Source organism: Lonchura striata, chromosome 15 (genome assembly GCF_046129695.1).
Source record: "Lonchura striata isolate bLonStr1 chromosome 15, bLonStr1.mat, whole genome shotgun sequence".
Lineage (NCBI taxonomy): Eukaryota > Metazoa > Chordata > Aves > Passeriformes > Estrildidae > Lonchura > Lonchura striata.
The window spans coordinates 13,746,970-13,760,613 of record NC_134617.1 but is presented as its reverse complement, the minus strand read 5'-3'; the positions used below and the strand labels follow the sequence as shown (position 1 = coordinate 13,760,613).

Here is a 13,644-nt window from a genome sequence, read left to right as displayed (position 1 = left end):
GAGCTGTGAGCCTGACAGTGTGCAGCCCCTTCCCACTGCTCAGCACCAAGACAATCCTGCCTGCCCTGGCTGCAGAGGATTTCCAGCAGGTTCCACCCGTGTGCAGCTGAGGAGGGAACACCAGAAGCTCCCCAAGGTTTGATGCAGTTTGACTCTGTGAGATCTCACAGTTCACAATCCTGCAAAGAGAACCTGGGGACAGCTCTGGCTTTCAGGGTAAACATGTATGTGGGAATATGCTTAATCAGGCAAAGTGCATATCCAATTTACTCTAATAACTGCTGTAAGCACTCAGGAAGTTTCTGCAGAAATCCCTTTTAATGGTGTCACTCACTGGAAAAGCTCTCCTGCAGTTTAGTGACACAGCCTCGCTCCTCAAGGTACAAATCTGTCAACACAAGACTTGTATGTGAGTTCTCCAGCATGCTCACCTGCTTCTCACTATGAAGAAAACCACTTACTAATGGTAATTATTTCCTAGGCTGGGCTGAAGTTACCTAATTCAAGTAAGGGATCAGTAGCAGTGGCCCTGTGGAAGTTGATCTTTAATAAACCTATAATCTTTAGTCACAGGACAAAAATTCAAAAGCAATACTGATGAGAACTGACATTTTCCTTTTCACTTCACTGTCATTTATCCACTTTTGAGTGACATCCCTCCTCACATTTCATTACATTTTTATCTCAAGCATTAAAATACAGCAAATAAATAATTAAGATCTCGGGACATATTCTGCAAATAACTTTATTAAGTCTGCCATTTAGTATCAATAGGAATGCTCACTTCAGAAATCAGAAACATTATATACAACTTGCTACTAATTTTTAAAACTGCAGTGTTTAATATCAGAATTTCTAACAAGAATCCTTAATAAGTAGGGGAAATTGTAACTATAGAAGTTGAGTAAATAGATGCAGTCTTCAATGGAAGGCACACATGTTAAATTGCCCCAGTTCTGCTGAATAAATATTTCCCTTTATAAAGCATCTCATATTTCTAAATTTTAATGCAGTATAAGCTTTTAAATTAGTTAATGAGGATATTAGAAATTTCATGGTAACTAGAAACACAAACACTGGTCAAAGATGACAGATTTTACTTAGCATATTCTTTATGTATGGAAGATTGAAAGATTAAAATGAATGGGGATATAATTAGATTGTAATAAGCATTGTCTTAATTGCATTAAAAAAACCCCATGACTAAAAACTTTCATGTGGAATGGAAATATTAATAATTTTAGGAGACATTTCAGCGAATCCAAAAAGTCTGCTGAGTGATATTTCATTGCTAATTAACCCTTCTGATTAACTACATGAAGTAACTGTTTGCAATTAAGGGTGGGTCTGAGTGATTTTAATTCAATTTTTTACTCAGCATACAAGCAATCAAAATTATTCTGGAATATACAAGAAAAGATTCCAATGAAAAATCAGCCAGTGTGCACTCAGCCTTTACAAACAGGGTGACCTTGACTTTGATGTCCTGTTCTCTAAATATGGCAGGCTTTCTCCATTGTAAATCAGTATTTCTGACTAATTTTGGGGAAAAAAAAAGTTTCAAACATTCACAGGACACACTGAAGATATATAAGGATTGGTTTCATGACAAAGAATCAATTAATAATGATCCAAGGGAGACAGTGACAAAAAAAGCAGTTTTACCCCCATTCCAAAGCCAATAAAAAGATGAATTGTATTTAAAAATCAGTCACTCTACTCCCTCCACTCTGATTCAGCTGTTAGCAATGCCACATGGGAGCAATGTTAACCTTCATTTCAGAATGCTAACAAACTCCTATGCTGTGATTTTCTGTCTTAAATTTAAAGCATCTTTTCAATTGCTTCTGAAACAAGAAAAGACACATTTCTACTGCTTTTCCTGTACTGTTATTAAACTGCTCTTAGAAAAAAAGTAAAGATTAATCTGAATCTGCAATCATTTTAACAAATTCATTCACTTTTCAACAACAAATAATGATTCATGGCTTCCTGCTTACAGTAATACCTTTATGGTCCAATGCAAGGGATTCTGCAATTTTAAAACAAAATACAGAAGAGGAAGATAAACATCTCTTTTTTTATAGAACTACTTCATTCTGAGCACACTATCTTCCATTGCAGGACTGAGTGCTATAATGCTAATTCCTCTTAGTTTGAGAGATAAGTGATCTGTAACCCAGCATACACACATTTTGCCTTGCTTTATGAAATGGAAAGCAGTCAGAACATTTTATATTTAAACTGTGCTGAAAGGTGGATGGCAGCACTCTACATCAGGGACTGAGTTCTACTCTCTGGAATTCCCAGTGGTTTAAACAAAAAGTCAGTTCTCTCATCTGTACTAATGTGTCTCTGGGTTTAGGAGAATCAGCATCTTCTGGGACATTTAGGGGTTTGTGTTTGTACATGCTGAATTACAAAAATAGCTTCAGTACTAACCTTGAGGAGCTTCTTCTACAAGAAACTCAGCAATGCCTTATGATTCCTAGCAATTGGAAAATCACTGTATTTGAAGCAGCACTGCTTTCAAAATCAATAAATCACCATGATCCAGGCAAAAAATGCTATTCCTAAAGAGATTTTTTGTTGTTGTTGTTTATTTGTGCTTTTGGATAATTGTCCTCTTAGTATTGCTTCTAACCCAAAATCACAACCTAGCAACCTAGTAATATTTTCCACTACAAACTGATTTAGTTTTTAATTAAAAAGAATGGTTTTAATCACAATTGCATCCGTATATTTACTTCTTAGATACCAAAGTTATTATCACCTCTAATTCTCTTCTGAACAGGGACTGCACCTCGATGCATTGTAGTTCTTTAGCTCAGCAGTTCAATGCTATGAAAAACTATTTGAAGGAAAATTAAAACATATATTGTCTAGATGAATGATGAACCTTACTTATATTTCAAACTCTTGAATAACTTTAGTCTTCCAACATTTACCTAAAAAAAAAGTCATATGAAATTTTATAATTAAACAGAGAAGAAATTAATCTTTATATGGGCTCATGTAAAAATATACTGAAAGGTTAGAAGTGTTTATACTTTTCAAATATATGAACAATTAACTATTAGCTCATGTAGTTCAATCTACCCTAATCAAGCCAGAACATTTAAAAAGAAATATCTAAACCTTTTCTCACAGCTATTTTGATGGTATCTTGTTTTACAGCATTTTAAAAGCAGGATACCATCTATTGATGCTGAGTTTGATCAACCTGCCTTGCACTGGACTGTTAAAAACTACGAATAGAAATTAAAGATGCAGTGGGATTAGGAAAAAAAGCAATAAACTTGGATGGTTGTTTGTCAAAATGATGTCTCCCTAGTTCCAGAATGCAGGACAGGCATTGAACAGGCACTGTGGAACAGAGGAAGTGCAAGTGAAGGGGGCAGGACTTGGGGGCTGCTTTGCAAACCTTGTTTGACACTTGGACATGTGGGACTCATTGCCCAGCTCCCAAAAACCAGAGGGCCACCACAAGAAAATCCATCCCAGATGTCAGACACCACTCATGGGCCACACAATTGGCTGATCACAGTAAGGCAGGAGTAAAAATATCTTTTAAGTGTAGTAGAGAGAGAGGGAGAAAAGCTTTATGTGGATAAGCAGACAGCCATGTCTCCCCTGCCTACATTTTCATTAAGGATAATGTTTTGATCCATGTCACAGCAAATCCTTCATGAAAGCCAACTTGCTACTTTTCCATGAAAACTGCTTAACTGTTTAAGAGAGGTACTTTTTTTGAGTGAAATATTTAAGTGTGCAGTGCTCAGGGTCAGCTCTGAGAGTTGAAAATCCTCAGGGAACAGCTGGCCCATGAATCCTCTCTGCTCTAATCCCGTTAGTGAATGAAGAGGGGATGATGACAAACACAGCAACCTCTATATATCATGTCCTGCTTTTCCTTTGGCTTTCAGCAGCCTGGCTCTGAGCTGCTGATTAATGAGACACCAGCACTGCTTTGTCTCCATCTATCCCAGCATGGATGTGTTTTGAAGACAACTGACAGCCTGAGATGGACAGTAATATGTCAATCAACACTACATCACTGAAAACACGACAGCAGAACGTGCTGGAAATTGTAGAAATCTACTCAGTTGGGCACAATTTCTTGGCAGCTATAAATCAGGTAATAGCAACTTTAGGATTATTCCAATTAATTTCACTTTCAATATGAAGAGATGAACATGGACTAAAACATCAGATCCAAATGCCTTGAAGAATACTCAAGTTTGTATTCAGCTCTTACACTTCAGTAACCCAAACTATGTTTGCAATTACTTTGGGCAAATTAAATATATTATATAATGATTTCTGTTGGACAGCAAACTTTTCTTCTTTTTATATGTATAGAAAAGCTATATGTAAAATGAAATAGGCTGAGGCTACACACAGGAATAATCTCCAGAAGCGTCGTTATCCTACTGAGCATTTCATGAGCAGGTCAGAGCAGGCATGGAAAGAAAGAAGGAACAAGAGAAAAGAGCTGGATAACATAAATTTTGTAAAAACTTTCTTCAATAAGAATGGCTCATGATATCTTGTAACTTATGCTCTGAACAAGTCCCCACTATCATTCCTTAAGATCTGTTAAAAAACTGTCTAAGTAAGGGCTTTTAGTGAAAGAAGGATGTATCAATATTCAGCAGGAGCGTGTATTCATCCTCAGTGAGCAGTTACTGCACAAGAGAGAGCTGACAGCTTAAAGAGAAGGCTTTCAATAGTTTCATTTTTCCCCGAAGCTCTAAATAGATCACACAGCAAAATCCTGAACTGACACCTCAGAGGTTCTAGAGAGACCATTTTTTACTTTTTATTTCTGACATTAATATTTTTAATACAACATTAAACTAAGAAAATATTGAGTAGAGAATTTCAAAAGCATCAAATATCTTAGGAAGACAAGTCTCTAACTTATAATGCATCCTACTATTAATTTGAAACTAAATTGGCAAGAAGCTGGGAAAAAAAAAAAAAACAACAAAACCCTTTGCAAAGCTTTGCATCTGAAATATTATTCCACTGAGTTTGCAGCAGTCAGGCAAAACACATTCGACTTTATTTGCATCTTCAAGCATAAAAGATTATGTGAAACTAATACTGATGATGTAAGAATGATACCTTGAGAATGCAAGTGATCAAGAAAAAGGTATCTTTAACAGGAATGTGAACAGCAGGTCTCAAAAGGATGGACAGGTATTGTTCTCTTTTGTATTTCTTTCTTAGTAGGTATAAATATTATATATATGTAGATACATGTCTGTTTCCCAGGATCCAGCTCTCCTTTTCTGTCTCCATACAATCCATGCCACTGACCTCTCACAAGCATTCCTGTGTCTTTGTTGTTTTGTTTCCAGCAACCCTGTGTAATTCACTCACTTGCTGAAGCTCTGCTTGACACCACAGGGTACAAAATAATACAGAAAATATTATCTGCAGGAGAAGAGAAGATTGTCTGGCTCCTGGAATACTGCTAGGAACAGCATAATCGGCTCTGCCCTTTCAAAAGTTAGATCAGCTCCCTGATTGATTGCCCTCCCTCACTTTTTGTGGTCTTTTAAGAGTTCAAGAATTGGCCAGAAAATCAATATAACTCATGTAGAAGCCCCTCCAAAAGGAGAAAAAAGAAATGTGGTTTTAGTTTGGGAAACTATTCACCAGGATCTTCTGGGTGCACCTTTGAAGTACCAGACAAAATGCAGGAAGTTTAGCTGAAAACATACTCATTAAATTTTTTGGGCTAGAAAGGAAAGAAATAAGGTCATGTTCTGCAAATATCCTGTAAAAAGAGAAAGAAAAAAAGCTACTCAAGTGTTCTGACACGGAGCTGTGACATGTTTCAATCATTTACAGGAAGCCCTCAGCAAAGAATGCAAACAGGAAAGTTCTTCCTCATGAATAAGCTTGCCTTTCAGCCAAAAAAGATCCCCAGCTGCCCCCTGTAAATTCTGTAAGTGAAAAGGAATTATTTTTCTAAACTCCTTGAAAGTCAAACCACTCTCACTATACATAAATCTCTACATAGAATGCTTCCTTGCAAGCATTCACAATCTGCTACCTTGCTTGGCTATGAGAAAATTAAGTGGATACCTATTGCAGTTCTGGATTCCTTAGTGCTACAGCAATTATTTTGAAAGCTTACTCATCCACAAAAGTAGCTGGTATAATTCAGTTTTCAGCACAGGAATTTGCAAAGTTACAAACCAGAACCAGAAATTCCAAGTAAGAGCCATCTACATAGTATGGAATCGAGGGACTCTACAGCCAAGAGATTTTATTCAGAAATAAAAGATGACAAAGATGAGGCAACACACAAAGAACCTCAATAGCAAATGTAGCTGGGAAAGATAAGAAGCATCAGATTCCCAGGAAGAAATTTCTTTACCAGATATTTATTTACCAGGAACTGAAACCTTTGCTGAAGCACAGAGATGCTAGACTAGATGAGCACTTATTTATCTCAGCGATGAGTACATTTCCTTGGCTTTTGGTTATGAAATGTAACATATGTTTCCAAAATTCCACCCTATAAGGAAGATTTTTACCTTTTGAGTCTCTCTGTGTTTGAATGATAGAAAAGAAAATGTGAATGATGTGCAGTGAGTGACAGAAATAATTGAGAACCTCTCAGGTTGCCTCATGTGCTTTGCTGAGGAGGCACAGGGGGAACAACTCTTAAATTCCAAAGAATGCTTGGCACCACGTTCCCAAAAGGCTGCATCATGAGAAATCTGCTTCCAGGTATAAAACAGGGGGATAACTGTGTGATACAGGGCATGAACTGGAATCTGCACATTCAGGAACAGCCAACATCTCAAACATTTTTGTTCATGCCATCATATATATATATTTCCAACATATTTCTACATCAGCAGTAATGAAAAGTGGTTATGACCTAAAAATTCTATGCATTTTTCAAATAAAAAGAAAAAAAAAGTGTTCCTCCTCAGAGCATGCAATCTAAATTTCTGTCATCGTTGTTAGAGGGTTTTTTATGCTTTGATAGGTTATAAACTGTTACAGATTAATTTTAAGTCAGAAATCCATTGGAGAAGTCTAATATATCTAGCTCCTTCTAAATTGCTCTTTGTCAGATACGATGGCTTTCCACTGCCTCCTCCCACACACTTTCCATCTACCCTGAAAATTGCCTCATCTTTGAATCATTACTGTTGTAATTACAACAAGAGAAATCAGTAGTAGAAGAAAAAACTATCTTCAACACAAAGAGCATTATCATGGGACAAAAATATCTTGCTATATCCAAAGATAACACAATGCTGCATTATTAATGTTTCTATTGATTATTGAGTCCAGGTTAAGGTAAAGAACTAAATCTTTACACTTGTGGTATTCCACCCAGCTAGTAGAAAATGTAAACATGTATAAAAGCTAGAAAGGTCATCCCAAAGCACTTGGGGGGAAAACTTTTTAGTAAACAATTTTTTATTAAAACCACAGGTGAAATATGGTCCAAATAGTGTTCACCTTTAAAGGAACAGTATTTAAAGTATTTCCTTACTGGGTGTGAGCTTGTTTGGATGTTTCAGAGTGGCTCAATATCCACATTGACAACCCATTGTTCTGCAAATACAGAACACATAGATCAGTCTCCCTGGCTGGATAAATTATTAATTCTACTTCCAGCAGTGGCACTGGATTCTTAAAGGGAATGACAGCACAACTCTTAAGGTAGGCCATTAAAAATAAAGTCCTTAGAAGCAATGCTTCCTCCTAAGCTCATTTAAAAGGAGACTGGAAGAGAGCTCATAGAGTTCAATGATTTCTGGTGAGGCTGCTGCCCCAGGGCAGGACGAATTACCTCTGTTATTCCTGACAAGTGTCTAAATGGTAGCTAAAAACTCCATTGATGAGGAATTCAGTTTGCTTGGACAACCTCCTTCAGTTTTTCATTTATTGGTAACATGTTTTTTCCCAACACAATTCTTGTACTATAACTTAAACTTCCTAATCATCCTAGACACAGAGCCCTTTCTCTTTTTAATTTTTCAGCATGTGAAAATATTAGGCCATTTTCCACCATGTAGGTGACAGAATCCTAGCTTTTTTCAAATCTTTCTCCTTTATTCAAGATATTCAAAGAAGATAAGATACAGAGCTAATACAGATTTTCAACCCCCTTCTTTACTAAGAACTTGTTCTCCATTTTTGACAATTTTAGTACAAAGGCCAAGGACTCAGTGGGGGAAAGTTGCTGATCCTCAGCTCTGGAGTTAGATCTCAGAAAGCACTACCAGGGCCAGAACAGTGTGAGGTTTATGGCTGGACTTGATGATCTTAAGGGTCTTTTCGAAGCTAAATGAAGCCAAGCAGAGCCTGAAGAGATGGCCTCATCACCTGCTTGTGTTTTGTCAGGCAGGCAGGCAGGTGGAGGCTCAGCTTCAATGTCTGTACCAGGGCTATAGCTCATTTGCATTAAAAAAAAATTTAAAAAGAACATAAAAAATAAGAACTGTCTGGATCAAAATCCAGAGCAGAGTATCTATATTACCAAATAGCCTTGAACACAATTTTTCAGACTTTCTGTCTGAAAAGGAGTGCTTAAACTACCTCTAATAGAGGACATGAGCAGACAAGGGCAAGGCTTGGTAATATGATAGGCAGCCACAAAGAAAACCTCACATATCACCTTCTGGTCAGAGCTCACCTTAAAAGATCCATTTGCGGACATTTAAATTTTACTTGTAAATATTTAGGATTAAATCCTGCTTTCACTGGTCTCCCAGTGAGATTTTTACCAATAATAAGAGACTATGCTCCAAGGATATGAATTATAGATGGAATTACACTTTTAAAATGGTATTTCTGACTGTTTCATAAGATCCCCATATATATCACACTGTCCTTGGAATGCTATCTTGACAGTTTATATGCAGAACATCCTCTGCAAGCATTTAAAAACAACAGCTTTAAACATCTAGATATTATTTTCAGTGAAAGTAACAGATCTGTTTTATAACAGCATGTTTTAAAACACATTCCAATGATTTAAGGAAAAGCTAAATCCTCCATCTTAAATTTCTGTCATGAAATGGGTTCAAGATTAACAACTTCTATACCTTTCTTTCACTTTGTTATTAGTTTTCCAATATTTTTTTTCATCTAGATTACCCTCTATTATTTAGTTATAACTTCCTCCATAATTGCAATCAATGAATAGTAATCACTTAATAAACATATCCTGACAGGTCTATTTTTGCACTGGGAAAAGATTAATTTTCTTTATCACCACTCCAGTAAGCAATTTCTTTTCTTACCTGAAGTAGCAAAGTGAACTGAAGTTCTGCTCTGCTCCGAACAGCAGCTGAGCAAGACCAGACCCCCACTCCTTTCACTTTTATATTATTTGGATATAGATTTATCAAAATCTGAGTAACTTGGAACATGCATGCATTTTTATTTGCATTGATTCTTACACATAATTCTATTGCACACAGGCAAAGCTGCTTTGCACAAACACTGTGCTAACACTGAGCTCACACTGCTGTTCTGGGAGGATTTTCTGAGTGCTTCTCTTAAACCAAGAAAATCAGAAAGAAAAATGCATTTCTATTAAAACTTTTGAACTTAGATATTCAACAATGAAATTATAAGGACTGCACATTCTGTCAAACACCTGTTAAAGCCTAATTTGATATTAAATAGAATAAAATATCCTGAATGAACATGGATACCTGCAGGTTGCTATGATGATTTCTTTTCCACTGTCATATAAATATAGGAAAAAGAAACTGGTAAAGAAACACAAACAAAAGAGAATGGTTTTTATATAGAAATCTCCTTTTCTTCCTCACAGATCAATTTATTCTAAGTGGACTTGGCCTAAAGTCACTGGAATCAAAGCAAGTTTTTCTGCTGACTTCATTTCAGTCTAGGTGTAGCAAAAATGCAAATTCAGAGTAAATAACTTCTACAGGATTTGCATTTCCTGCCTTTGGAGAAACATGCAGTTTTCATGTATCTTCCAGAAAAGACTAATTTGTGGCATTTTTAGGTGGACACTCCTCAGTAATTCTGACATTAAACAGTGTGCCAAACCTTCAGCTGAAAATGAAACCATAAAGGCAGTACTCTGACAGTGAGCTTCTGTAAATCTAAGTGCACTTTAGCTCTTCATAGCAATGTGTAAAACATCTTGAGCAACTCATTATTGTGCCAAAGTATCAATTCACTCTAAGCACAAATTTTCCAGTGGTAACTTCTAGAAATTTCGTACCAATGGTGACAAAAATTACTTTTACCATCCTTTTCCTCTGAACTCTGTGGTTCAGCTCCATGTAACTCAAACCAGTGAGGTCACACTGAGTTGTCCCTCTGAACTCAATCCCATTCCTAGCATCAGCCTTTGTGCTCTTGTAAATGGCCTCAGGACACGATCATGTGAAAATTCTTACTAATACAGGCCTGCCACAAGAATCTCTGTCTGCATACAACAGACAACTTCTGACTGCCCAAATTTCATCCATGATAACTAGAAGGGCATACCTGAATTTTTTACACTAGTCTCATCTTTGCCACAGGCAGGACCACATTAAGTTAAGGAAATCTGTGTAACACGTACAAAACAAAAAAAGCTTACACATATTTTTATCACTTTAGAAGTATCACCCTTCCTCTGGAAAGAATTTATTATATACATCAATGATAAGAAAGATATCTAGTTCAAAACTCTGAAAATTAGGCTTAAAATCTCCCTTCAGAGTTCACTAATTCAGCTTGCAGTTTTCAGGTTACTTTTGAGATCTTGGTAAAAGGCATCTTTTTGTCTGCACAGTAATGAAGACTTTACATACACTAATTACTTCTAAACATCGGCACATTACTAAGAGATTATAAAGCAAAACAAATTTTGTGCGAAGCATCAATTTCTGAAATAAGTAATTATTACAGAATTTAATGAAAAAAATTATATACTAGGCATTTTGTAAAGATCTGGGAAGAACTTTGAAAACAAAATGCCTGGATTAATCTAGCAGAGGTATGTTGATATGATGGAAGTCTGAAAGCAATTATGACAAAAACACTCTGCATCTGTGCTGGTCACAAAGTGTTCAGTCATAAAAGCTTTGATTTAAATCATATTAGCACAGTGTGGAGGAAGCATGCAGCACCACAACATCAAAGGATATGCCCTGAAAATATGTATCAATTTTTTTTTTTTTAATCTCTCCAATAGAAGTATACTTTTAGTTTCCAACTCACGTGTAAGTCGGAAACGGTTTGTATATCCAAAGAGAAATCAGAGGGGAATGAAAAAGAAAAACAGCTTGAGGGATGCAAGAATCTCACCATACGTTTAAGTAAAGAAATAACAATTCACTTGTAATAGGACTGTCCCATTAGGGTCCCTGACTGCCATGAAAATCTCAAGTGACCTACTCTTTTCTCTCTTAAGTTCACCACCTTAAGATAATGAAAGCGACATGACTCTGGATTTGGTCTCATCAGATTTCTTCTAAGGTGTACTTCACAGTTCTCAAAAAATTCTCTGGAGAAAAGCCTGAACCTCACAGTCTGAGTAGATGGGATACTCTTGTTCCAGATAAATCTGCCCAGACTTCTCAGAAGGGGATGTGATCACTGAGAACTTCCCATTTTTGATTATAGCTCAGAGAAAATAACTGTTTTCTCCTCTGAGTAAGTTTTCAAAACAATCCAGAGTGTCTGACTGCTTGTAGAGACAAAATAAAGAATTTCACTTAGGAACAATTAATTCCTCTATTGAGTAAATTTTCAAGCATGGTAATTGAGAGGCTAGAACATCATTGCTTTGTGTAAGGATGACCTTTTTGAACTTCCCAGGCTGCCAGAGCCCAGCTGAAGTTGTGCTGATGCTGCAGTGAGCTGCAGGCTCTCAGGGAAGGGGCTCCCAGCAGCCACGGGATGGCATTGTCTCCATGCCAACACCACTGTCCCAGCACAGCAGGGAGAACGCCAGGGAGCTGCTCCTGTACCGGCAGGGACACACATTCCCCAGCACTGAGCCCTGCTCTGGGTGCTGCTGGTGGGCTGTGTTTCACATGTGATGTACAACAGCAGGAGAGCACCGATGGGTCAGACTGGGAAATTGAAAAACAGGCCATTCACACAAAGGAATGCTTAGTTAGGTTAGAAAATCATTCAGGTTCAGATGCTACTGAGACATCATCCACAGTACCATGTGTTGTATTTGTTGTTATCACACAGGGTACCATTTGTTTCATCTTTACTTACTAATGTGGAATTTGTTATGTTGTTTTTGTATGTTTTTTTTTTCTGTTTTGTTAGTAATTTGAAATGATTCCAAGAGCCTACCAGCATTTCTCCCAACCCATTTTGAGACAGGGTTAATATCTGAGAGTGCTTGGGTCCCTAAGGGAACAGCCCATTACAGTCCACGACAGTAACTATGTCTCTACGATTTATGAAAAGAAAGCAATATGTGCCTGTTTCGGTGCCTGTCGTTTGCCTACCAATGGTGCAGTGCTCCCCATTCCAGCCCTCTCTGCATTCACACTTCCCATCTTTACAAGTCCCGTGCTCCGTGCAGCGGGGGTGGCACACACGCTGGTCACAGCCCGCTCCTGTCCAGCCCTCCTCGCAGCGACAGGCCCCGCCGATGCACACGCCGTGGGTGCCACAGTCCACGGAGCACACTTCTAGGAGAGAGAACAGCAGTCACAGCCAGCCTCGGGGCAGGGCAGCAGCACAGCAACGCCTCTGCTCAAACCTCCTCCCAAAACTCCTGCTCACATCCTGAGGAAAGCCGGCATTCCATTTTTGTTTAAAAGCAAACTAAATTAAAAGTTGCTTTGCTGCCTTAAGGTATTTTAAGTGTCTTTATATTTTAATATTTTTTAATATAAATGCCTTTATATATTTTTTAATATAAATGCCTTTATATGTTTCAAATCCTGTACTGCATTAGTACATAACTCTAAACTCCACGGTAAGTGTAAGCTACTGTCTACACATTTTGGTCAGATGAAACAATTCCTCTACGCCTGAAATTCAAGGTCACTCTACAGCCTTATGCTATGACAAGTACAAACAAAAGAGAATTGGAAGGGAGCAAACTGTGGGTATATGACTTCATAACCTGAAGCTGAAATTGCAGGATGAACCCCTGATATGTAAATGGACCAAACTTAAAATTGGCTGAAATCTCTGACCATTGTCCATCCTGGGTATAGCCTCTCTTGGAGGCTTTTGACTACCCAAGGTGCCTCTATAGAAGGTCTTTAATAAATACCCACTTTATTCCCTTAAGCTTGTCTAGACTCTGTTCTAGGTAGCCACTCCAAGGCACCAGCTTAAAAAAACCTGCTAATGTGCCCTGGACAGACCTGCAGAGCTGCATCCTCCACGCAAACACAAACACGTGTCAGAGGTGCTGTCCCCAACAGCAAAGGAGGTGAGCAGGTGGCTCTGCTCTACTCAAACCTGGACCTCAGGTGATTTTGACAGATATTGATTTCCTAAGAATTGAGACTGAAACTCACCTAAAACTCATTTGGCAGAGAATGGCAGCAATTCAGGGTCATTTAGAATGATGGGTAAAAGTCACTTTCCAAGGAGAGACTTTTGTATTCCTATTACTAACATGGTCAGGTATCTGGTGTATCACTCCAAAAA

The 13,644-nt window shown here is 37.7% G+C and overlaps 1 protein-coding gene across 1 annotated transcript in view; it reads right to left on the bottom strand.

Moving 5' to 3' along the window:
- Positions 1–13,644, bottom strand: part of TENM2 (teneurin transmembrane protein 2) — a 616,146-nt gene that overhangs the window by 64,150 nt on the left and 538,352 nt on the right. Inside the window, exon 16 of the mRNA XM_021528631.3 lies at positions 12,456–12,668. Within this exon, the coding sequence (XP_021384306.1) occupies positions 12,456–12,668 (213 nt within the window). The remainder of the gene's footprint in view (positions 1–12,455; positions 12,669–13,644) is intronic.